The 26719-nt window shown below is 39.5% G+C and overlaps 1 protein-coding gene across 5 annotated transcripts in view; it reads right to left on the bottom strand.

Annotated features, from left to right (window-relative positions):
• Positions 1–26719, bottom strand: part of LOC120788714 (disheveled-associated activator of morphogenesis 1-like) — a 52353-nt gene that overhangs the window by 23618 nt on the left and 2016 nt on the right. For 3 of the 5 annotated variants that reach the window (XM_040124711.1, XM_040124715.1, XM_040124716.1), the window contains exon 2: positions 1470–1751. In XM_040124711.1, coding sequence (XP_039980645.1) covers positions 1470–1655 — 186 coding nt within the window. In that variant the 5' untranslated portion in view covers positions 1656–1751. Of the gene's footprint in view, positions 1–1469; positions 1752–14166; positions 14562–26719 lie in introns of those variants that run through there. The other 2 variants (XM_040124713.1, XM_040124714.1) reach the window with 2 other exon arrangements.

Here is a 26719-nt window from a genome sequence, read left to right as displayed (position 1 = left end):
TGATCGTAACAGAGCAGATGGCTACAAGTTATTCGACAACGTGAGTCTTTTTTTCAGCAAACCCGTTCCAATTATGCACGCACATGGTGGCTCATACTGGGTGAAAAGAAAAGCACGTGGCTGTTTTCTCTTGGTAAACAGAGCAACTGAAAGCCTCCTTGTCGTCACACTCAACTTGCTCAATTATGTCTGTGGTGGACAAAAACAAGCAATTAGCAGATGGAGGAGGCAGAGACATTAAGAGTTCCTGAATGAGGTCTATTGATGTGCAAAAATGTCATGCTTAGATTACTGTGGCAACCACAGGAGAGGAAAATGGGGCCAGAAGAGACAGGAAAGCACGACAAATTAAAAGTGACAATAACACCGAGAGAGAATAGCAGCCTGGCCCTGTCACAATATAGTGTAAACTGGGAGGAAGTGACAGTTCATTTGTGAATGTCTTAAAATGTACGTGTGAACAATCAATCAAGAATATGTTTTAAAGACATCTTCAGAGAGAAACAATAACATTTGAATTATCTTGTTAATTCAATAAAAAGTTAATCAGTATTTCAGTGTTAATATTTATTTTCTTTCCTCCTTCATTTGTATGGCAGTTTGGTTTTTAGATTTAATATGCTATGTCGGAAAAAGCTGGAGACAAATCCAAAATATTAGACAACTGGTCAAGATGGATGCTAATCAACTGATTAGCAATTACGTTCTAGCTACAAAATGATGTTAACCATAACTTTTTTAAAAGTGATTATAGACTAAATTATTGTGATTGTGATAATGAGAATAATTTTGCTTTTGTTCAGTTGGGTCTGTCTCATTAGATCTCCATCACTCTTGCTAAGTTGGTAGGCTAATATAAGACAAACAGAAAACTGGTAAAAGGGTTTATTGAAGGGTAAATTTGATGTTATTCTATACTTTTCTATGCCATAAAAAGACCATAACCCTAACAATGTGTTATTACGTCTGTCAATACTATCCAGCTATGCTAAAATCAAATCTTTTAAAAGAGCTCAAAAATGTATATTTTCATTTTTTGAAAAGGCTAAATAATTTCCTAAAAGAGCTGGGCACTGTAGTTTTTGGCAAACATTACCCAAACAGGAGTAAATGGTGCATTTGTTGGGATTTTGTTTCAGCCACGGATTAATACACATTTGGTGCTTTAGTGAGTATTAATGGCAGCAGGATCGTGTATGTGGTATTAACTCAAAATAAACTACAGTGGCCATATTCATCATAATGAAGGAACATGTCACCTAGTGCAACAGTGTGAGTAATTTATGCCTTTATAATAACTTTTTTAAATGATGGAGCTCCGTGGCACAGAGGAATAATCTAGGTCAGGCTTTAGCTACACAGACAGGTTTTTGTCTTTTCAGAACATTACTAAACTCTTTGTTTAAATCAAGGTTAAAAGATAATTACTAAAACATGTATTACACACTTCTTGGTTGGTTATATCTTACCACCAACTCAGAGAACATGCCGTCCAACTCATCATATCCGGGCATCGGCAGTGCTGGCTCCATGGCCTGCAGGGCAAAGTCCTCCCGCAGCCTGTAAGTGATCTCCGGGTGGTCGCTGCTGTTAAAACAGCAGAAGATGAAGGAGAGGCCGCTGCGCCCACCGCCCCCACGCTTCCGAGGCGCCATGGCTGTCTGATGCGTCCAGCTGGTCAGGTAGGGAGGCTCCTTCAGGGCCTCTTTACAGCCTCCTCCACCTCAGAGTTTGGCCTCCGTCAGAGAGTACTGTGGACACAGTGAAGGGACACGATGAGTTTGCAACACAAATACAAATCAAGTCTCACATAGTGAAGTGAAGTCTGGCAATCACAAAAATCAATTACAGAAGCAGAGTTCTCCCAGAGACAGATAAACTATAGAAGATAATAAGGTCCAAAAATACTAAGACATATCTATTTGAATGGTAAATACAAAGACTCTCTGTTCTCTTAGATGAAATCCGAAGGCCCACAGCAACAATCTAGGGGCAAACTGGCTTGGGCCTTTTTAGCAGCTGGATGACACAAAACCTATCAAGACTATGAGGTTTGCACACTTAAAACCTGAACATCCGCCCCTGGTAATGGTTAATAAGGCAGGGTCATAATTTTTGAATGGGAACTACAATGCACTGTATCAGTGAAGGCAAGTAGAGATTTAATTATATTGTTTACACAGTAGCGTCCTGTGAGAGTGTGACGTTTGAAATGGAGACCATAATTTTCAAGGATTAGACTATTCAGACCTTTTCATCTCCCCTTCCTTCCTATTCAGCATCCGCTTTCCTCTAAAGACCTAATGAGTAATGATAAAAGGGGTGTATTTACAATGACCGTGGTAAGAGTTATGTGAGGCCTTTTGTTGTTTTGGAGACAGAATTGGTCATCATGGGTAAAGAGCAAAAACAGGCCTTCTTATAACCCAAGAGATGAATCCTAACGTGGTGTGTAAGTACGCCTGCAAATTGTTCAAATGACAAGTGATATTTACAACATTTGGCGTCCACGATAAACTCTTAGGAGACACAATTACACATTTGGTTTGTTCTCTAGCAGCTGTAATTTTCCTATGAGTGTAGGAAATGTGTGCAATCCTGTTGGACTCCTGCCCAGTCAGCCCTGCCTCTATATCACAGATAAAAATACATAGAGATCAGCTGTCATACATGAACAGCATTGCTGAGGAGGGTTGAGTACATTACAGAAAGTTTTTCTCCTGCCAGATGAAGATCCAATGAGCCTGACAACATCGCCATTTATGTAGATTTCCCAGTGAATGAGAATCTTTTTTGGGTTGTTTTTAGCCATGCTAGGGGTGGGGCTCTTGGGATGGCAATGTCAGTGTGTTGCTCATTCCGCAACTTTGGTCCAAATTAAATATCTCAATATCTAGATGGATTTTCAAGAAATGTTGTACAGACATTCAGGGTCCCCAAATGATGAATCATATTGACTCTGGCGATCCTCTGGCTTCATCTACCGCCACCATGAGTTTACATTAGTTTTGGGTGAAATGTCTTGACAGTTATTGGCTGGATTGTCATGAAATTTGGTAGCCACATTCATGTTCCCCTTAGGATGATTGTGAACAACTTTGGCGATCTCTTAACTTTCCATCTAGCGCCACCATCAGTTGAAAATTTAAATTTGTCCAATATTTTGGTTCATAACCAGACTAATGACATTCCTATCAGCCACAGCTGTACTTGTGTCTAGTGCCAATTAGCCAATGCTTGTATGGTAACATGCTAAACTAGGATGGTGGACACTATTAATACTAAACTTCAGCATGTTAGAATCGTCAATGTGAGTATGGTACCATGCTAACTTTAGCATTTATCCCAAAGCACTGCTGCGCCAAAATACAGCCTCAAAAAGCTGCTAGCATGGCTGTAGACTCTTGCTCTTGCTTAATGTTACAGCCCTTTGGTCGTATCCTCATAGGATATTTTGTCCTGGGATCAGATGGAAATGTATGTGGAGCATTTCGTCCTCTGGTTAAAGCAATTCAAACATTAACACTGACAGCTTAGTTTGCTGTTAAAGCTAAAAACTGGAACACAAAGTAAGATTCTGAGAAAAGACAGTCCTCGAATCTCACTACCGATAGCATAAACAGGTCTGATTTGTAACAAACTACTAATTCGCACAAACATACTGTGTAAGAGAGGAGACAGCTGCAGTATGTGTTTTCCAACCTGCTGGTTTGACTCCAAGCAGGAATAATGGACAAGATAAAAAGTGCACAAGACCTCTCTGCTGTGTGGCAAATGAAGATGTGGTGTCCAGATATCCACGAGGACACTGCTGTCAGCATGTCACAAAAACAGCTCTACAGTCTCCCTCCCTGCTGCGACCAGCGGTGTGATGCCAAGTATCATAAACCACAGAGGCTGTGCTGACCTGCAGGAATTTCTGGATGTCTTTTCTTGGTGACCGACAGCCCGCTGAACATAACCACGTTCGCTTGACCTTTTCCCAGTGATTTCCTATAAATCAGAAGCTTTGCCCAGACAGAATGCATCATATGCAGCATACTGCATTTCTAAATTCAACCTGGTCAGGTCACGTCCCTCATCTTCACTATGCTCAGTGGGCTGAGGCTACAGGCGAAAGCTAAAGTTATCTCTTCCAACGCGGAAAGTGAGGACATTTCCTATGGCAACTTTGTCTAAATAGAGGCAACCTATAAAAAGTAAATTTTGTGGTCTACCTAAATAAAGCCTGATGCCATCACTGTCCTATTTTAGTCACTTTTTTGGTTCATCTGTATTTCCTCTTTCCAGAAACTGTTCCTTTCAAACTCTCTAGAGTTATTGGCGACATTTTCACCAGAAAATCTAGAAATATTTGTTTCTTCATGTTATTTTCATTTTTCACTCTAAAAAGTTCTTTAATCTATGTTTTACACATGCCTTCTTTAATATGACGATGGTAACAAAAAGAAAAGAAGCAAATCTCAAAAAGAAATTCTGTATAATCAAAGCACAAATATATATTTTATATTTTGTTCCATGTTAACTGTATGAATGACTTGTTGCAATGAACATTTCATCAGACACATTAGACACAAGTCCAAATTACAACGTCTGTCTCTTAGTGCCTAACAAACTAGTAATAACTGAGTGAACTGTCAAAAAAAACTAAAAATAACCAAATTTATTTAATTACTAGCATAATCACTCTTTTCCAAATAAAGACAGCAAATGTACAAATATATACAATGTCCAGTGAATGAAAAAGCTTATAGTATACTACACAGACAAGGTGCCTGAAACCAAATGGCCAAACGTGGGATAAAGTACACACCAGCTCACTCTACGAACACACACAATGTATTTATTTTGACACATCCTTGACTTTTCCAAATAGACTACTAGAGGCCTCAGCAGCCGCTCAGCTTCACGCACACCATCTATTCTTGTATGAAGGGAAGAAGTAATTCAAAGCCCTCTTTGACCATATTAGTCCACAAAACTGCCCATCTTTTCCATTAGCTAAAGCAAGCTGTAAACTTTGTATAAACCCCTGAGCCAGAGTGTGACAGTGTTGGTCCCCATCCAGCTACAGGAACCTGTGGATTTGCCACAGCTCAGCCATGGGAGGAGGGTGCAAAGACGCAGACCACAATGGCAAAGACAGGGAAGGTTTAACGTTTGGACATGCAGCTTGTGTCAATGTGAAGACTTTGTGTTAGTGCTGTAATTGTTAACCTGTGAGACCTGAGTACTCTGACAATAACCCCCGGAGGTTGTCTGTCAGACGGTCAAGGTTGCCAACATAACAGAGGCCTGTTAGAACAAGACGACATTCCTCTCAGCCAGGTGAGCCTTATGACCATGAATAACACCCATAAAAAAACACCTTCCACTGTCACCTGCTCTAACTGAACTGCAGTTCATGCATGTACGACTCAACCTGTCAAACTAACCCTTATCTGTCTAAGCATTAAACGTTAGCAGAATTAATGGTTATTTCCGGGAATTAACATTTTAAACATGCCTAATACAAAGATAACAGTCTACAAGATGATGATACTACTATGTAACAGCTCCACTCTCCATATAATCAAAAAGAATGCTGTTTTTCGACATAATCGACTCTTAGACTGCGCTGGAGAAACATCATGACTTTTGTAGGCTGCTCCTTACAGTAAAAGCCAGATTCTTTTTTCTTCATTCATACACATCCAAAAAATTAAACCCGCCCACCCATATTCACACAAACACTTCTCTCTTTGTGTCAAGGAGTTTTCTATCCTTGGATAGCCTTGTTGTTTTCTTGACCATGTGGTGTGGCGGGTGACCTGGCGTGAGTCCAGACTGTAGAAAGAATCCCAGTGTTTGTAAAGTGAGTGTGAGCCTGTGCATGGTGCTTGCCCTAAGACCTTTCCATTAAAACCTGCAGAACTGTCAGGTCCGCTGGAGAAAAGGCAGAAGTCGAGAAGAGCATCTTAAGCTAAACACAGAATGACACTCACATTACTAAACATGTGTGAAGATGAATGAAGAACAGAACCCAAGAATTCAAAGATGACACAACACTTTTCATCTAGCTATCTTCTTCTTTTTCAAGATCTCTTTTTCTTTCATTTTGTTCTATCAGTTTTGATCAACCTCCTCTCCTGTTGACACTTATTTTTTAAAGATTTACATTTTTTATAAACAGTAAAGTGTGTAATGGAAATAAAGTTTCTAAGTGTATCCTGCATTATCTGCCCAGGAACTGACCACTGGGGCCTTGTTGAGTTAAATATGAGTTTTTGGTATCTAAAGAATTAAAAATGGATAATAAAGTCAAGGTAATGGATACTTGCAAAAATGTGAAATCAAACTATTCGTTTAAATCAAAAAACAGCTTTTCTTAAAAAACAAATACACATATGATCTTATTATGTAGCCTGTCATAAAATAATCGCCCTCATAAATAGGTAGCTTTGTGTTTAATTTATAAATACTAACAGGTCAACTTTAAGCTGATGCCAAAAACCTGACATGTGCCTGACTTGGAGCAGGAATTCAACCTTGGAGAGAGAACACAGTGGACAGTAGAGTATTGAAAACAGATGTGTGAAATACCTTCTTCTGCACCAGCTGGCATTTCTCAGCAGATTTTGGTTCTGAGATGTACTTTTAATTTTTTAAATCTAACCTCTGACTGCTGCGTGGAGGGAGAAAATGAAAATGAAATTTCTTTTAGAAAATGGAATCAATAAAGTATTATGACACTATTATTGTCATCCTTATAGCATATCATTTCTCAGACCCAAGACAATATATTCTGTCACGAAAAAAAGCAAAATGAAACTCCAATCATTTCATGAGATACTTTAGGTTAGACTGTGATGTAGAAAAAAACCATTGTAACCACTGTTAACTGACTGCTTGGGTATACTGTGTATAACTGCAGCTGTGTTATAGGCGGGCCAGAAAGGCATTTGGTGCACAGTAGTTTAATCTTCTTTTCTGATTTAGGATTTGAGATGGATCAGAATTGCGACTTGATGACATGTCACTGCAGTATTTTCAATACAAAGTAGCTCGACATTATAGGTAGCGCCGTTTCATACTATTCCACTACACAGCATTACAGGGTTTCTCACACTGACAAACTGAAAACCATTAAGCACAAAAGGGTGCTTATATTGAAAAAGCCACTGGACACACATGGTTTGAGGATTGCTGTGTATTTCACTCAAGAGGCTTATGGACTTTTGGAAACCCCCATGATTGTTGTGCACTGCACTTGGTAATTTAATTTGGATCAATGTGGACAGCTGCAAACAAAAGGCTCAGGAGTCACACAGTGAAAGCTATTGGTAGTACTTCCATCAAAACACATAGCCTGAGCCTGGGCTGACCAGCTGAAAATCAATCAGCAACCCAGTGTTTGGACTCTGAGTGCTTGCTTAAATTGTGAAACTCAAAACTGTTTTGACTCAAGAGCAGCATTGGTTCACAACCACAAAATGTGCAGTAATAACAATCAAAAGTAATAAAACAATCTCCATATCAATGCAGCTGTAGGACACGTATTGCAAAGGTTTTTTAACAAGAAAGAAAAACCTAAATCTCTTCACTCAAGCTTCTGGTCAAAGTGAACATTGGTAACTGCTAACTCAATCCACTTTTATACAGCCTGTTCAAGGAAGGAGTGTTGCACCTTTATTTTGCCTCGTTGTTCTGCATAAAAGGAACGAATATATAATGCGGGAGGCATTGTTGTTCCGCCTTTAAGCCGACAGCAGAGGTAGTCACAGAGCCGAATTGACGTCTGTGTAAAAGGGAGAGCCGGCCTTGCGGGACAGACGTCAACACTGTTGCATTACACGTCGTGCCTCTGGTTCTGGCATGCTAGCTAAAATCACACACGGAGGAGTTATTATTCCGGCTTTGTTTGCTTCAGTGTAAACAAGCAAAGCTGGCATTATAGTGGGATCTCTGTTTAAAAGGGCTTGACAGTGAACTGATCGATCAATAACCCGTGGTAAGCCCAAAAATTGGTAGTTATTAGGCAATTGTTTTCATGTTAAAAAATCCTGTTTCAAATTGTTTAATTTTCTCTGGGTTAGCTATGGTACAAATGGCACAGTGGTGCCCAGTTTTAGTGCACAGCTGGATAGCATGCATAGTGCTCGTTCTGCCAATTACTTAATGGCGCCCTAAGTACACAATGAGTAAACCCACACAGACAGGGACACACATCAGAAAATAACTGGGCCATGACAGAAATGTTGACTAGCAGGTTAAGAGGAGATTAAAATCAATCACTTCTCAGTTGTGGCCAGTCTGACAACAGGGAGCCGTCCAAACTGTCCTTAGTGTGAAAGGAGGAGTGTCACAGTAGCAGAGCTGTTTGGCTTTGATGTTCGTGTGCTCGTGTGCATTTACATTGCAGTAATATGTGTCAAGATATGACAAAGACATTGCCTCTGGAGCATTAATGTCACATGGTTGAAGGAGTACTGCTGAAGTGGCTCTCAGATTACAGGATTAACATACAGAGAGTGCAGAGAAAGGGATAACAGCACAGAGACAGACAAAGGAAGCATTTCTTCCACCAGCTGACACATTTTACACTTGTCTACATGGCTGAGGGTTAAGAAAGTTCAGATCTTGCAGGACTTTGAAGTAGCGACAGCCGACTGTAACAGAGTCTGAGCTGTGACTGCTTTGCAAAGGACTGCATAGGATGGGATTTAATGTGATTATTTTGGTTTGGTAGTTTTTCTAGTTTTTATGATGACACATATCTGTGTGCGTGATGATATGGTACAACAGGGCACTGCTGTTGTCTTTCTACTGCATCTTTGCTCAACCAATATTATTACTAGCTGTGCAATTAAACAAACAAAAAATAATATGCTAAAAAAATTAATTTTTACTAATTCAACTTCATCAAGTCTAAAGTTACTATATAGTATTTTAGTCAGCCAAAAAGCAAAACATTCCCAAAACATTCATTTTAAATTGAATAACTTTGGGTTTTTCCACATGTAGTCGGACAAAACAAACATCTCCTTGGGCTTTGGAAAATGTTGATTGGCATTTCTTCAAACTTTGCAGACAAAACAATCAATCAAATAACTGGAAGATAATCCTTAGTTGAACATCTAGTCTGTTTACCGCTCATAAACATTTCATTTTGATGCTGACCCACATCATTAGGACAACTGACTACAATGAAAAATGTTTCATACTATAACCAAACCCTAAAATGACCTCATTCACAGTTTTCTATTTTAAACGGCTGGAAAAATCCAAAATTCTGTCTGTCTACTGTTTGGAAAATTAGGCCAGTACCACAGCTGTAACATTCAACATAAAATTTAATGGTACACAACAAGCCTAAATACTACCATGTACACAGTTCTTAATACACAGACACTGCAGTATCTGCTGTAGGTAAAAACATTGAACTCTACTAGCCATGTCACATAGAAGTAATGTAATTGTTGACCCTGTGGTCTTTCATCTGGAAACAGTATCATGGTCACAGTGATGACTCAGATTAGTTCAAGAGCAGCCTCTGTATCTCTAGCAACACCTGTTTTCAACAATCAAAGTTAGTAATCTGGTCAAAAATCCACATCAAACAGGAAAGGAAGAAAGATAAAGGCTGTGATACAAACTGACTTACTCACTGTGTTCATTTCTCATGCTATACTGAACATTCACTTGATAGATTCTGTGATAATCTGAACTATTGACGTGTTTTGTCTGGGAGGTCACTGCATTATTTCATGAACAAAGGGTTGTGCAAATGCAGTGCTGATAGACTGAGGTTTGTCGGTAAAGTTGTTGTGTTCCTTGGGAAAGATTCAATCACTGGTAAATCTCAATTTGTGGTACCTTCTAACTTTTTACAAGTTTTTTTCCCTCTTAAGAGACACCAAAATTATTTAAAAGCCTAGAAATTGTCCATTTACTGGCAGGCTCAACATGTGTTTGTTTTGACTTAAACACTTTAAAGAGCTATGTATTAGAGCAGCATGTTTTGCACAGAACTAGAAACTATACCTTTGATCCATAGAGATGGTTCCTGGATGCTTTAAACAAGTCTGCATGGTCTCCCAAATGAATTGACAATCATCTAATTACCTATGGCCACAGATTAGATGGAAAAATAAATCATTGTCAAAATCAATATTTTTTTGTCAAAATCAAAAAAATGTTGTCAAAAATCAATGAACTGTTTAAAGCCTTAAGAGAAATAAGTTGTATTTCCCTTTAATTCTTACATGAATGAATATTAGCACAAGGCAAAAGATGTCCATTTAAGACATTTTTAGGATTGGGGAGTGTGCAGTTGAAGCGTAGGGAGGACAGAGATTAAAAAGCAGGTTAAAAGGTTGCTGCTGTTTCCACAGGCAAGGTTGTCAAACTCGTTCTGCAGACAGACTCTCCAACCCCCCACTCTTAACATGTTAGCATTCTTCCTCGGGTCAACCCTTCAAGTGGAGGTTAGACTTGGGGCAAAGAAGGAAACTACTCAAACATGCAACAATATCCTTGCCAGGGTTTCAGCTTATTCATCTTGGTTCCGTTTTTCTTTGGCTGTGTTCCAAAAAAAAAAAATAACGGTTTCATTTAAAAATAGCACATAAAACATGAGTAGCCCATACCATGGTGCTTCGTAATTATGAGAAATCTGAAGAAAAAAAGTCAATGTTTAACAGACAACACAGATGATGACATTTGAAATTAGTTGCCTATTTCAAAACAGCAGTTCTACTTTTATGACCTGTAGGTTCAAATTTGGGTTATAAATTATTAGGCTGTTTTTCTCAGCTATAGTAATTTGCCATTCTAATTTGTATCCACTATGCTTTGGATGTTCTGCATGTGCAGCTCCTCACAACTGTATTATAATGTCTTCAATCTAAGGAAGAAAAACATATTATTCAGTGGACAGATGAAGGAAAATGTTTTGCATCGTCATTAAGATTGGAATGCCAAGGAGCTACTTAGACTACTGTAGTTGTATCTACCACTCCACAACCAGGAGAGCGCACACTGGTAATCTGATGAAAAAATTCCTACTGACAGTGTTTGCATTTTCAGTCAATGCACACTCAACTAGAGCTGCGATTCCCAAACAGGGGTGCATGTACTTCTGTATTTGCCGAGAGATATACCAAAAGATTGTGGAGTAGTTCAAGTAATTTTGAAAATAGAAATTACAATTTGACTTAAAAAAAATGCATCCACGTTTTAGGTAAGCTGTAATGCAACAAAAAATAATTGGTTGAAATTGTGCTCACATATACAGTATTTTAATACAGTTAAATTCCCAATAAAGCTGTTCTCATTTACATGTTTTCCTGTTTCTGTTGTCAGACAATGGAACAAGTGGGAAATAGTGACCGAAACACAGCCCATTAAGACTATACATTAACCAGAAGTAACTTCCAAGCCATTTCCAAGCTGCTCTCATATCCTGATTTTATAACCACAACATCTTCTGACTGTATACACATTAGTTAAAGACAACGACTGTGCTGTGATTTCGGTTGTAATTACTTGTAAAATGATCAGTCAGACATAAAGTTAGGAGCTCATTCACATCTGTGTCAGCTGCTGTGCGGTGATACCAGAGAGAGGTGTGGCCATGGAGGGAAAGCCCGACCTCATGCTTGTGGGGCAGTACTGGCAACTCTCCTCTACAGAAAGTGGAAAAGAAGTTTGTCCAAGAAATCGCTAGATTTGGTGCTAAGTGCTTTTATGAAAAAAACTCACTAAAGGAGTCTAAAAAAATCTGTAAATCTAGTGACAAAGGTACTAACTTCGCAACACTGCCTGTAAATGCCCCCCTGATGATGTACTAGAAACGTTTTTGTGCCAATTCATTTTGAAAGAGCATCACCCAATGGAGAAACTCCAACACTCAGCCGGCAAACAAATGTTGTAACTTCAGCACTAAGTCATGCAGCATTTGGCTGACCAATGGCGTGACTTTATCACTCAGTTAGTCAGTCACAGACATTCACATTTCTAGGGCTGGCCTTGCTGTTGCGGTCCAGCCAAAAATAATTAATAAATTGTTAAAATAAATAGCTTAAAGTAATAGATGAATGGTTGAAATAACTAGAAGTAATGGGTAAAAGCTGAAATTGTTCACTAAAAGTAATGGGTAAAGGGGTGAAATGTCCACTTCGGCTGCTCCAACTGGTAGTAGTATTACGACTGCAAACTTGAACAAATCGACCTAAATATCCGGAGTTCAAATGTATAAAAAAATATATATAAATATCTCCTATAATATATAATATAACATACAAAAAAAAATTATAAAAATATACATTTGAAATACATGACAGTGTGTGAGGATGGTGGGACTTTAGGAGCACTTTGATGGATCTGATAGGGCTGGCTCTGACAGGTTTGGTGCCACTGGTGCCACCTATGACTGCAAAAAAACTTACAAAAATCCCTAATAAATCGGAGTTCAAAAAAAAAAAAAAAATATATATATATCCCTCTATATAATAAATAACATACACAAAAAAAAAAAAATGAATTTAACTGAATACATTTGAAACATGACAGGTGGTGTCGATGAAGGAGCACTTTAGCTGATCTGATAGGGCTGCATGGATTCGTCTGACAGGTTTGGTGCCACTGAACTAGAGGATCAATGAGACCTTGACTATCAGCAGAAATGGAAGAGAATCAGTACCATCATCGAATTAGTGAGAACTAGGCTATGCCTGCACTTTTATCAAGATTAAAGCTATAAGCTGTGGACTTTGAACAACTGAAAACGTCATAAAGCTACAAGAGCCAACATCATGATCTCCGTCAGTGTGGCAGAAGAAACAGTAAACATTATTATGTCCACCACAGCTGACACAGTCCATTAGAGTTACAAATGTATTTCTGAGCAGTAAAACAGACAACCTCTCAGGTCGTCAATAATGGGGTGTGGAGAGCGCTGTAATCTTCTCCAGGATACCCTGTGCTGCAGCCTATCCTTTAAAAAACCCCTACCTCTTCCTCAGTTGCTATGGTAACCGAGTGGTGGGTGACCGGTGCAAGCTGGGTGGGTGGATGATTTAATGTAAACCCCTTCCACCGCACGTTACCCTCCTTTTTAATCTGCTCTGGATGTTTATATGGGAGAAAATAGGATTGTCTCTCTAATTCAGCAGACAAAAACAAATAACAAAACCAGTACAGATTACAGGGTAATATCTAGCTTGCCGTCACTCAGAGCCACCATGAAATCCTGTAGAATCACAAAGAGCCGCTGTCTGTCCTTCATATCATCAGCCTCTATAGTATTTACATGTAGAGAATACATGGCTTCTTGAAAGAAGCTGAGGGAGTGAGAGTGGAACCTGAGATGGATGGGCAGCGACAGCAAATGAGCGAAGAGTGGGTAGACCCTTCTGTGCTCAAGGTGACTTTCCTTTTCATTGACCTGATTATATGCACTCCGCCCCCATCATGGAAAAAAGTATGCCATCCTCTCTCTCTCACACTCACTTGACACTGATAACGGGCCGCTTTCACCAAACCACAGAGTGAAGCTGGTGGGAGGTAGCAGCCTGCAGCCTCTGTGTGTGTGTGTGTGTGTGTGTGTGTCTGTGTGTGTGAACACATATTTCTACCAGCACCTCACCCTATCTCCAGACCAGCCATGTCATTATGGGGCATTCCCCGCATTCAGAGGACAACTCTCTCACCACGAAATCAGCCCCGGGGCCCGGTCGGAGCACCCTGTCAACCTCCCCTCCCCCACGGTTACTACGGCAACACCGTTTTCCACACCAACACCTCCTAATTAGACAGACATGACACAATCACCTACGTCTTGGTGAGAGGAATCCAGCATGTATCCTTGGGAGTGATAATGTAAACCACCATCCCCTCATGCACGCACGCACGCGCACACACACACACACACACACACACACACACACACACACACACACACACACACACACACACACACACACAAACACAGACTGATATGGTAGCCTCGGACTATCTGCTGGCAACATAAAGTCCACACACGCACACACTCACATACACACACACACACACACACACACACACACACACACATTCCAGCCAGCAGATAGCCGGCTCCTGCACTCCTATTCCTCGCACTCATTTGATTACAGGGTAGAACAGGAGGATTCATTGAGCTCGTCTTACCCTGTCCAGGAGTGAGCTCGCCTCTGTTGTGCTCTTAGCATTCCCTTTATATCCTCAACTCACTGCCAGCTTTCTGCACTGTCGACAGAAAAAACGATGCTTGTACACAGCACGCAGCAGAGCATTTCCTGCACAAGGTATGTAATCCACGCAGGTTCAAAGTCGTCCGCTCGGGATTGGAACGGCTAATAAGCACCTTGAATCACAGAAGCTGTCAATATCGGCCAGGAGGAAGATCCCAGTTAGACATTGGCTGATTTGGCAGGGGGGCACACAAGGGATAAACTCGCCATACAGCACGAGCTGCTGTGAAAGAGCCTGGAAACAGCCAGCTGGCCGGCAAGTACTTCTCCTCAGCATATCCACTCCCTCCCTATCCTCCTTCTTTCTGCCTTTCTCTGCAGAATGCCGTGGGGGCAGAGGGGACAGGCACAGATGTTACTGGCTCCAGGCCACACCCCTTTTCAACACTCCCAGTCCTAATAGGATGCAGCCGAGCCGTGGCCGGCACCCAGCTCACCCCTCCCCCCTACACTGGGTTTGGACAAGTTGTTTAGGGTTTGTTTGGAGAGCTGCGGGAGGGAAATAAAGCTAAGGTATAAAATGTGTAAATGTGGATGTGGGAGGGAAGACCAATGGGAGGCAATAAAAACTGTAACAGGGATACGTAAGAAATGAAGTAATATGTGAAACATAAATGAAGGTATGGCAGCTACATCCAATCATGTACCTTAAACTCCTCCTGTATAGATTAAAACACTTTCAGCCCGAGCAACTTATAACACTGAACAGAAATCATCTTTAAAGTCTGGTAATGATGAAACTACTGACAAAATATCCAGAGGATGTTAATCTAAACAATAGCAGACACTCCCTCATGATTTACAGTGCAAGCATCACTCCTGCATCTCATCTAATTACTGACTCACAACATCCAGCATCCATAAACATTCCCACATGGTAAAATAGTAACTTTTTTTGGACTGAAGGAATATGGTTTTCTATGCAGGCAGCTCGTCAAATTAGTATCTTACTTGGAAGAAATGTACAGAATGTCACATTAATTCAACCTTCTGCAGCAAGATTTCACATGCAGTCCGTCATGTAAGAACTATTTCAGTCAGGTCAGATCAGGTCCGTCTTTTCGTGTTTTTTCCAAGTAACTTTAAGTGCATAATTGAAGTAACAAAAGGTTATTGTCTTGACAGAAAATGCCATTATATGACTACTGCTAAAAGTTTGTGATTCATTTTGACAGTAACAGACCTTCTGTTCTTCCTTTTCTCTTAAAGTTTGTTGTGAAATTCAAAAATGCAGCAAAAAATTGATTTCATCTCAGCATCTTGAAATATGCATTTTTTAAATACAGTGTAAATTTAATGATGATGCTTTTGCATTAATAATCTACTAACACAACATTAATAGTGTACAGACTGAAAACAGAAACAACAAAATGTTGTTATTGAAACACAAAACACATGAATACTTCTAAAAAAAAAAAAATAAAAAAAAAAAAGTAGTTCTTGGGAAACTAAAGTCCCTGAAGTTTTGATAAAAAAGCACCTATAGTGATCAGGATACTGATACAGTTTTGTGAAAATAGAGTGTGTAGACACAATAAAAGCAACAGCTGTAAAATAACATACAATCCAACACAACAGCCCTGCAATTCTATCTCTAAGAATAATGTTACAGTATTTTGATACTACATGACAGGGGTGTTGATTCAAATATGTGTTAATTTCTAAGGCCATATCATTCATACTATTTACTGTTTTGTCCATCCCTGTTCGTACAGGAGGTGAGAAAACCAGACATGTTCTCATAGAGAACAGAAGTCACCTACCTGGCTCAGGCCCTAAAGGTTTCTGTGCAGGTGTTGAAAAAAATAAGTGTCATCAGTCATTCATTTCTTTTTCTTCAGAAGTGAGTCAAGTGTTGCAAATGATTATGAAAGTACCAAGACGTCATAGAACTTTTGTTGTCTATTTTGTTACTCATCACAGCTTTGTCTAATCAGCATAATAAGAAAATTTGGCAGAAAGACAGTAGAGTATCGTGTGTCCTGTAACTGAGGCTATGGATTTATTCAAGTCAAGACTCAGTAACCTCTCTGCCAAATAGAAGTCGCAAATCAAATCTATGAGTAATTCTAACTTTTTCCTTAACAACTGGGAGCAAGCACTGAGATAGCTGTATTCAGCATTAGAAATGTTACCTCTCTTCATTCCCTTAAAATGTAAGCCGCATATACTGACCACTTTCCTTAACATGCTGTTTGGAAGTCAGGGACGTCACTTTCATGATTTCTAGGTTACTGAAACTTCAAAGCCTGTCAATAGCTACCATTTGGACATGCCAACGTGTAAAGCTGCCTGCAGCTTTAAGATTTCTGGACCGCTTCCAAGTCACGTCATTGCTAGCTGATACAGTACTTCATCTTGTGAATCACTGCAACTTTCTTCTTAGATTTACGTTTCCATATTTGATGCTGCACTGGAGCTTGATCCAAGAAACTGAGCTTATGTGAAACAGTTTATCTCTACAGGACTGATGTTACAGACATCAGTGGTGAGCCATGCCGGTGCAGTCATGAATGGATAACAGTGGAAGCCATACAGTCCTGGGTAGCTGCCTCTGAAAAGAATGTAATGCAGCTGGAATAACAGACAGGTCGTTTTCCCATGGAGGGCTTCTGTTCTGGTGGGACGGATCATCCGTGTCGAGAAAAGCCAGGACTGTTGTTTTGGTGAAGGCACCAGGTACATATAACACAAAGTGTATGGGACACTGAGGATGTTGACATTTGTCATGGACTGAGGTATTGTCCTGGATTTCTGTGTTGTATTAGAGGATTTAAAGTAAGATATTGTGTCCTTCTTTGGTGACAATGACCAAAGTCTCTCAAAGGACAATATCAACATGAGTGAAAGCTTTCAATGGGGGAATTCTAGTAAATGGGCTTTAACTATTATGTATTCTATCCTGTATTCTAACCACTCAATCTTTAGAATATTTTTCCATTTGACACTCATTAATACTCACTAATATTTTTTTCAAGTGAGTTGCACACTTTTCAGGAAGTTTACAGCAGGAGCAATCAAACATTGACATAACATATGACAATTCTTAATTCCAGGGCTAGTTGAAGGATTTTGCATCTTAACATCTGAAGATAAGAAGTAGCTAAGCTGCAAAATATACTCTACTACAACTACCCTGACAGAAACTGAAGCCTGTTACTGTTTGTGTGAGCCTTTTCTCTCTTTACTGAACTTTTCTGTTAATTATTAAGCATGTAAGGGCAGAAAAAAACTCAACTTTACCCCTTTCTATCTGGTTTTCAATAGGCAATAGCACATTATTCTGTTGGTTTGGTATTGCCTTTTTTGATTTTGTGTCATGTCATGACCTAGCCAGCAGGCAGCAATGCAAATAAGTCATAACGACATACAAAGCATAAAGCAAAAGGCATAATAAAAATAAACAGAATCAAAGTCACTTTAGAGCTTACAATTAACCACAATGATAAATGCATCTACTCTCATATTTGACCATATCTGACAAACAAGAATTAACAACTGTGGCTGCATTTTGTTAAAATGGATAACCAAAAAGTTAAGTGTAAACTTTGCAAACAGCAGTTTGCATATCACAGCTCAACAACCAACATGGCATATCATCTTAGAACGCACGGCTAACTTGTTCGCATTAGGAGGCTCCGCACTTCAGGCTTTGTGTACATTCCCCATTAGTTCTTTTGTTGGGATCACCAGTTGATATAATTGTATTTACGAAAATCATATGAATATGAGCAAGTGGCTCGCTGGCTGGCTCTGAGTCTGTTCATTTCAGTATAAAATAATTAGGTTAAAATGATTTGTTATGCTGCAAATACTAGCTTTTTATGTTTATTAATCATTTAAGCTAATAAGGCTACCAGGCAGAGTGCACTCAGTTCACTGTGGTCGATTTAGTTAATCTAGAGATAAAGTGCAGACTTCTTTTCCCCCTGCAACCAATTGATTGGTTGAAGAGTAGGCACAATTTCAAAATTTTCTTTGGTTTTCTACCGCCTTAGAAACAAGGAAGCATGGAAATCTGATTGGCTCCAGATTGTAGATGACCCTGAAAAGCTGTGGTTACAAGCTTGTCGACCAAGTTTCTCTGGTTATATAGAAATAAATAAAGAAAACAAAAATACTTTGGTGACATGTTAATCATTCTTCTTACAGTGTGAAACATGGGATCAGTCAAAAGCCACACACACAGGATTTCAGTTTGATGAGTTTTGTAAAAATGAACAGAAAGTTCTGCTGCATGCCAAAGATAAGCATATTCTCAGCTGAATCATGACTGACAGCCCCTAAGTAAAAAAAAAAAAAAGTGTTTCTCCGACTGCTGCGAAGGAATGTGTGAAAGGGGAACGTTATATTATGGCTTGTATCATGTGGTGGGAGCCATAAGGGCGACACCGTACAAATGTTTCATTCAGGGTGGGGCTATATCCATAAATTCCCAAATACCCATGCAGCCCTTCCCTTGTAGGAGACCAAATGATCACAAATTAAATGCCAGGATTAAAAAGGGTCCTACTGGTCTCTACCCACCCTCTGGAAAGGTTGTAATTACCCTGCTGAAATAGAAAGTTCCATCCCAGAAGGGGTGCACAACTTCGTGCATCAACTGATCTCTACAAAGCAGCCAAGCAATTGTAAACATGACAAGGAAGTCCAAGTAAGGATGCAACACTTTATAGTTTATATGCTGATGTAAAAGGAGCAGTGTTTGAGAAAGAAAACAGCAAAATAAGAAAAGCTTTTTAAAAGAGGATAGATGTGGCAAGCTTTAGCTTCTGGTAGGGAGATAATAAAATTAACCTAATGGTAAGACTGGGCTTTTTCAGTGTATATGTCCTGGCTGGAGTACCCACATGATGTTTTCTCTTATCTCACATGATCACAAAGAGTGAGGCTCTATTACCTGCAGTCCAATGAACGTGCTAACATGATGAAGCACATGAGTCTTCCAAAGTTTAAAATCTGTAGTAGCCTCTCTTCAGGTATCAGCGAGTTTAGGTTGAATATCAGTTTAAAAGCAGATATTATAAGTCTGATTACTGAGAGTGAAAGTTCATTCTTGTTCTTAACAAACAAATCTAAACTCAAGGTCCACTAATTATCCTTTTCCAGAACCTTTAACCAATCTCACGGTCATCACCAGTAAATGAGTTCTTATTGTGGATATGTACTAAAACAAATCATTTTCTAATTATTGACAAAATGTATAATCTATATGCAAAGAAATTACTTGGCATTTTAATACAATACACAAGCAGGGTACTTTTTTTTTTCTATCTACTTATTCGATCCTCTGTATTCAAAGAGTACAGTTTACAATTTTGATGGCTGAGTGGCCAAGTTACAAGCTTCCTGTATTCACAGGAATACTTCGAGAATTTAGGAGTACAAATATAAAGATCTTCACAGAAGAAGTGAAAGACACTGCTGCAAAAATATCATTAAGTGAGTGGCTGCAGCTGCTGTGAACGTGCTTGTAACGGACTGACAGAATTTGAGGGTTAAAAGGCTGTGGCTTAACTTGTTGGTCCCTCCAGATGTAGGCAGAGAAAAACCAGTGGTTAAGGTTTTGAACAGAGACACAAGAAAGAGGAGGCAGCATAATGCACAGTGTTACAGTAGAGGTAGCATATAAACAAACAAATCAAGTAGAGTAATGTTAATCCAACATAATCCAATCATTACCCAGTTTGCCCTGAGTGAAGACAGCTTCAAAGCACTGTGTGCATATTAGCTGATGTCCACCAGACTAAATCCATGAGAAAAGGTCCGAGGTCTCGGTGTGAGACTGGTTTATGGCCAGATGGACATGTGACTGACAGAGAGGCAAAGTTGAAACCAAACCAGCGTGCAGTATTCGGCCATCTTGCATGGCTGGATGGCTGAGTTACAAACTGCTTATCTCAAAGAGTGTCATAATCTCAGCAAAGAAAAACAACCTGAGACCAGACGCAGGTCGAAACAAAATATTAATGATAGGAAAATCAGCTGTGAAGCTCAAACCAAGAGCTGGGCAGTGCAATGAAAACAATTACACCAAAACAGAAACAGCAGAAAAGGGATGTTTGGGGATGTTAACAAGGACACCTGCTGTTTAACAGGATCGACCTGACAGCCTCTGCCCTGTGGCATCTCAGCTATCAGCTGCGCAAGGCAAACTGCTGGGAAACAAACAACACTTTGTTCAGGGTAGCAGTACACTTTAATATGGAAACACTGGGACTGTTTATTGAGTAATTATTTATTTATAATCGTCTAATATCACTGTAATTTCCCAAAAAACTCAAAGGCGAAACTGTAAAACACTCCCAAATTACACTTTATTTTAAGGGTTACAGCGCTGAAAGATGAACCAGCTTTTCTAATGGATCACCAATAAATCAAAACACTAGTAAAAGCATAACAAGTTACATAACCTTGAGAAAAGAAGAAAATATGGACGTGGACAATGGTCACCACTGAAAGCTGAAATACAATCACTCCCAAGGAACTGTTAGCTGTTGACGCAGCTGGTTTCGTCTGACTGCATGGCTGTTTTGACGGCTTCTCTAAAGTAATGTTATCACACAGATATGTGACACTGTGGGAACCTCCTAGTAGCAACCTAAGATCCTGTCCAAGGAAACCAGGTAATCTTATGTTCCTGGAGGGAAGTATGCGGCTATATTTCTGATACACAGAAAACATTTGTCAATATATCATATCAGGAAAGAATGAAGATAGCAGTTTCAGTCTGTAACCAGGCTGCAATATATTGCTTTGGGCTTTCACGAATGTTATTTTGTAAGAGGTCACAATTTAATTGACAGCAAAATGACAGAGAAACAAGATGTTTTTTGAAACAATCATGAATTCTACAAATCCAATAAGAATGTGCATGACTGACAAAACCAGCTCCAGAGACGCCAACTCAGTTAACGGGAAATTACGTTACCATGGTAAAAATCCAATGAAATGATGAATGAGCTTAAGAGGTATGCAAATTACATAGAGAGGAAAAGTGATAAACCAGAACATGCATTTATTTCCATATATTATGCAGAGGATTATCTCAAATCAAAGCAGACCGCTCCATCCATGATCAGGTCCAAAGAATTCAACTTTTCCCAACTCTTAATCCTTGCCTCAGTACTGTTGTGAACTGTGAATTGATAATGTTGCATCAATTCATGAATGACGGAAGGATAACAGAGGTAGCCCAAACATATTTTTCTGCCCTTGCTCTTTTGCTCGAGAACTTGTCAGAACTTGAGTGTGCTGTCTGGAGGGCGGGGCAGCATCTTGAGAGCAGGATAGAGCATGCCGTGCTCTGGCGCAATCTGCTGTTTCAAGACCTGCTACACATACACTGGTTTATGTCTGAGGAAGAAACATGATGGCATCTGACCTATTCCATTTGAAGAAATGAATCAAACAGCATGAACAGCATATTCTGCAAATCCACATGGAAATCGTAAAAATCACTTTTACGTAGCCTCGAAGCTTAAAATTAGGAAATTGAATATGAGATTTGTCAGGTCATCAACAGACGTCAAAACAAGCTCTATGTTTTGATGTAGAGATCGAAATCAGAGGACTAAGTTGGCACCCTTAAAAAAATACCGGATACTGCCACAGTCACCTTTTCCATCTTTTGAGATTAATTCTAAGGGCGCCCTGATAAGATATGACATAAAGGACATGTTCTGAACTCTAGTATTTAACGCTTGAAATGCTGTTGTGTGGGCTAAGTAGCAAAGCTGTGTTGGTGAGCGTGATAAGGTTCACTTTGATATGTAGAACACGCGTCAGCTTACAGTGATTGAGCTATTATTACCATAACTACAAGTAGCAGCCTGACCTGATGGGTGTACAGAGTTTGATGTCAGACAAAATGCTAGCATCCAACCCACTGGAACCTCTCCTGCAATAATATTGAATAAAAAAAGATAAGATAGAGGGCTCAAAGACCTGCCAAAACTTCAAACTCATACAAAAAATTCTAATTTCCAGCATCTCTGCTTTGGGAACTGACATTAATAATGTGACCCAGACAAAGGGAATAGAGGCGAGCAAGGATTGAAACATGACTCCCTCCTGGCCCATAAAACCCTCTCCTACCCTCCCAAACCAACATCTCGGTTATGGGACTCCCCCACACACATACACAGAACACACAGGACAGGACCCACATGCTCCCTTTGTTTGAACCGCAGCGTGGCTACACTCTTTCCACATCTTATGGCTTGGAGGCACACAAGTGATTAATTTGGATGCTCATTGTCATGATAATCTGAGGTTTGCCTCAACACTCTCAGTCTGGCAAAAGAACAGTCACTTCCTAACTTTGTTAACTACAACTGATTCCACTCTTGAGCAGGAAAAGCAAAGCAAGGCTATTAATTAAAAAATACACAAGCTGAAAAAAATTAAGTGATTAAAAGACTTCAGTCACAAACAAAACAATCAAGCAAGCAAGTATAAATATAGCCTCTGTCATGTAACATAATGTAACAGCCTGTGACAATTAAGTCACTTCAAATATTAGGCAGTCAACCAAGAAAGACTATTTCCCAAAATTGAAATGTTCGTGTAGTGCATTTAAAACTGTGAGAAACAATACCAACTAGGAACAGTTAGAGGACTTTTTTTTTTAGCTTTGATTAAAAATTGTCTTTAGCTTAGAGGCCAGTATGTGCCAAAAACGGATTGCTCTGTCCTTTGTTAACATATATTTAATGATGTAATGGTAATGGTAAACATACAAAATTTGTACTATATAAGTTACCACAACTTCCCATTTCAAAGTAATATTTTAATAATTCTCGTGTTGGTTGATGCACTATCCATTCATCTTGTCAATTGATTTGTAAGGCTAGGCACTGCATTTTACACTTACAGCTATATCATAAAGCCTTTACCTCTTTAAACAACCTTGAAGAGGGAACCTTGGCAGGAATCAGAAGTAGCACAGCTCGTACTTTGCTCTCGAGCGTACAACTGCAACAAGTTCAGATCGGCCCAAAATATAATTTCATAGGTCACCCAGTTCTAGTTATAGAACCATAAGACTGCAGATCAAGGCTTGTTTCTCTGTAGGGAACCTGCTCTGTGGAGATAAGTCTGCTGCAACACCAGTGACCGGTATGCTAAACACAACTAATGATTACTAATGATTACATATTGTATATTCTTATTAACTAGAATGTAAAACGGCAGAAAATAAAAAGGTGATAGTGTATTACATCTGCAATGATTGTGATAATTTTCCCCATCAATTTTTTTTATAGATCCAGTTCACATCATCTAGTATCTGTGATGCATTTTTTATTGCTAAATATTTTTGGAAAAGAGTGAATGACTTGCCATGAAGGCTCCATTACTCACCAAAGGGTCTGAAAGCTGTCAGGCTAAAGCCCATTAATTAAAAATCTGCCACCGCTGAGTGGCTGAGCTAGAAACAGGGAGCACTGCTCTTTCACCTCTGAACAATCAGTAAGGTCAAGAGTCAACGGTCTTGGGAGGGGAAAATCAGTGTGCAGTCATTTGTTGCGTATCGAAACTCATCTGCCAATGTAAATGTTTAGCATATATTTTTATGTTTTAGCTGAAAAATGGTGGAAGAAAAAAACTGACCTATAATCATGGAATATGAAAAGAGCTGTTTTCTGTTTTGCTAAACAATAGTCACACAATGTATAATGACTTTTCCTTTGTGAAATCGTACCTCTATTCCTTTAACCTTAAGGTTTAAGTTTTATTGTGCAAATATGTCTACATTTTTTATGATGTTACTTCTTTGTTTCAGGTGAGGTGGCTTGTCTCTGCTATAAAACACTGCAGGAAACCCTTTGATCACAGAATCTTTTCTTGTTTTGTTTTTCTCTCCAGTAAAAGATGTTTAGCAGGTGTCCATCATGCTCAAGGTTAGTGGTTAGATGAGCCTTTGGTTTATAAATTCAACTTTTTAGAAATTAAAATTGTAACAAGCTGAGTGGCTTTCTAGCTCGGCAACAAAGCAACAATCCTCAAAATGTGAGGTTGGGTCTTGGGTGTGGCCAACAATGGTTATCTAAGCCCAGCCGTCCCAACAGCGAGGACAAGTGCAAAGCCGGGCCAGACTGGGGGCAGGGTGTGGCATGGCAGGGGTGCCATGGTGACGGAGCAGGCCTCGACAGAGAAGAGATGCTAAATGAAGCCATTGTCTGGCCCAAGTGAAGCACACCGCACAATGAATGGCACATTCAAACAGTCATACAGGCTATTGTTGTGGCGGGCCAGCAGAGTGCCGCAGATTCACAGTTCATCCCACAGGATCCACTACGCATCGTACGGAGAGAACAACCTGAGAACATGAAGTTCTGACAGCAGCAAAACCCACAGGAATGATTCGGACTTGGAGGAACCTTTAACCCCCTAACAATTCAAGGACTTTTTAGGTCACGTCATCAATAAATATCACTGGACTAGTCCAATTAAAAATGGTTGCTCTAGCTCTGCCACATTTACTGCTGGAACTGACGCGTCACATTTCGATATGGATCTAAAACAAAGAACAAAAACACAACATATAGAAAAAAGTTTAAAAAAAAGTTATAGACAGACCACCTTCCTCTTGTGCTTCATTACTGTGTATCAAGTAGAAGTGAAACAATTAGTCAGTCCACAGAGAAAAAAAAATCAGCAGCTACTATGAGAATCTATTAATTGTTTCAGTCATTTTTCCCAGACATTCTCTGGTTTCAGCTTCTCAACTGTGAGGGTCTGGAAATTGCAAAAGTGCAGTTAATCAAGAGAATAATGAGGAAATTATTGAAATTTAAAACTGTTGTTAGAAGGAGCACTAATGTGGAGTAGGCGTGGTGATAAAATCCTCAATTTTGTTATATATACTTATAACGCATTATCAGTATATTTTGAGATACAGTTAAATTTCTGGAAAATCTATTGAGGAACTGTTTATGGATAAAATCACCAGACAGGAATGTCTATTTTTAGCTAATCCAGTTAAATACCTGACAAATTCATGCAGTGTTGCCCACAATGGCCACATACATGCAGAGATATTAAAAGGTAAAGATCAAAATCACTGACAGTAGAATTATTTCTATTGTCTCATGGTATATATACAGCCATATTGCCCTAACATTGTAAAGAGGGAGCACATAAAGAGAATTAAGATGTGAAAAAGGAAACATAAGGCAACACTTAAACCAAGTCAAGTAACTATGGTGTGTATACTTATTGGATTTACCACCTTATAAAACTATAACCATTCTTAAACTGACAGTGCCAATTCATACACATTTCTAGTCAGGAAACATCCACTAAATGCTTATCTAAAGTAGTTATAGACATTAACACGTATCCAATCCATGTGAAATAGTTAAACAGATTTCCACAGTGAGTGATTTACAGTAACCACATAATTTATAGTCCTAATAAGGCCCAGGATGATAAGAAGAAAGCTCATGTAACAACTGAGATCTTGAATAAAGATGTACATTTTCATTATTCTCACAGGAAAAAAACATTCATCACAAGGCTGTGGTTCAGCACCTGCTTCTGCACATTAATGCCACCACACCACACAGAGACCGTGCTGACACATATGGTCTTAGGGGCTCAGCTGTGTTACAGCCACTCCCAAATGACACCCACCATTGAAAAAATAATTAGTCTATACCTCCCCTGTTGTTGGTGCTGTCGTTTACTCTTTCACTCCGTACTGCTTAATATGAGCCAGCCAGGGAGGCTGGTCCCCTCTGCTTCTTTGCCAGTCCTGTGAAACTTAACACTCAACTCATTAACCTAGTTCCCCAAGAGAGCTTCAGAAGTGTTGTGTGTGCTGATGGACAGAAGAGAAGGTACAATACACTGCCACTGTTTATGGACTGGCAACTTTGATGTTGATGCTTCCCTCTTTGGAGCAAGAACCGAACAGAGGACTTTCCCAATTTTCATGTATCGGTTCATATGGATGATTAATCTAAGACCTTACCGTCTTATCTACCATCAAATACTTGCCAATGCTCTGAATTCCAGCTGTAGCAGTTTTCTAAATCAATTCATTGACTTGTTCTGATTTCAGTGGATGGTGGAAGAACTACAGGAATAAAGATAAGATAAATCTGTTTTTTCTTCATTTTCTTGAACATCATTAAAACTCAGCCTGCTGCCAGAGTTGATAATGTCAGCCACTGAGGAAACATAAGGACAGAGCATCTTGTATCCCAACAGATTCAAGTGACAAGTGTCCACCAGTGCCAACTGAAACTGAGTCACAATCCTGCAGTGACTTTCACCAAGAACAGTTTTTGTTCAGTTCTGTGTCCGACAGCAGCACAGAGCGTGTTCGTATCTGTGAAAACAGGCAGATGATCTGAAACATTAACAAACAACCAGTGCCAACAAAAACAAGACAGTAGATACCATAGCCTAAGGCTGCACTTGTACATCTGTCATCCGCCCTGCTTATAATTGCTAAAGGTGAT

Source organism: Xiphias gladius, chromosome 4 (assembly GCF_016859285.1).
Source record: "Xiphias gladius isolate SHS-SW01 ecotype Sanya breed wild chromosome 4, ASM1685928v1, whole genome shotgun sequence".
In the NCBI taxonomy this organism is placed as follows: domain Eukaryota; kingdom Metazoa; phylum Chordata; class Actinopteri; order Istiophoriformes; family Xiphiidae; genus Xiphias; species Xiphias gladius.
This window is presented reverse-complemented; position numbering and strand designations above follow the sequence as displayed.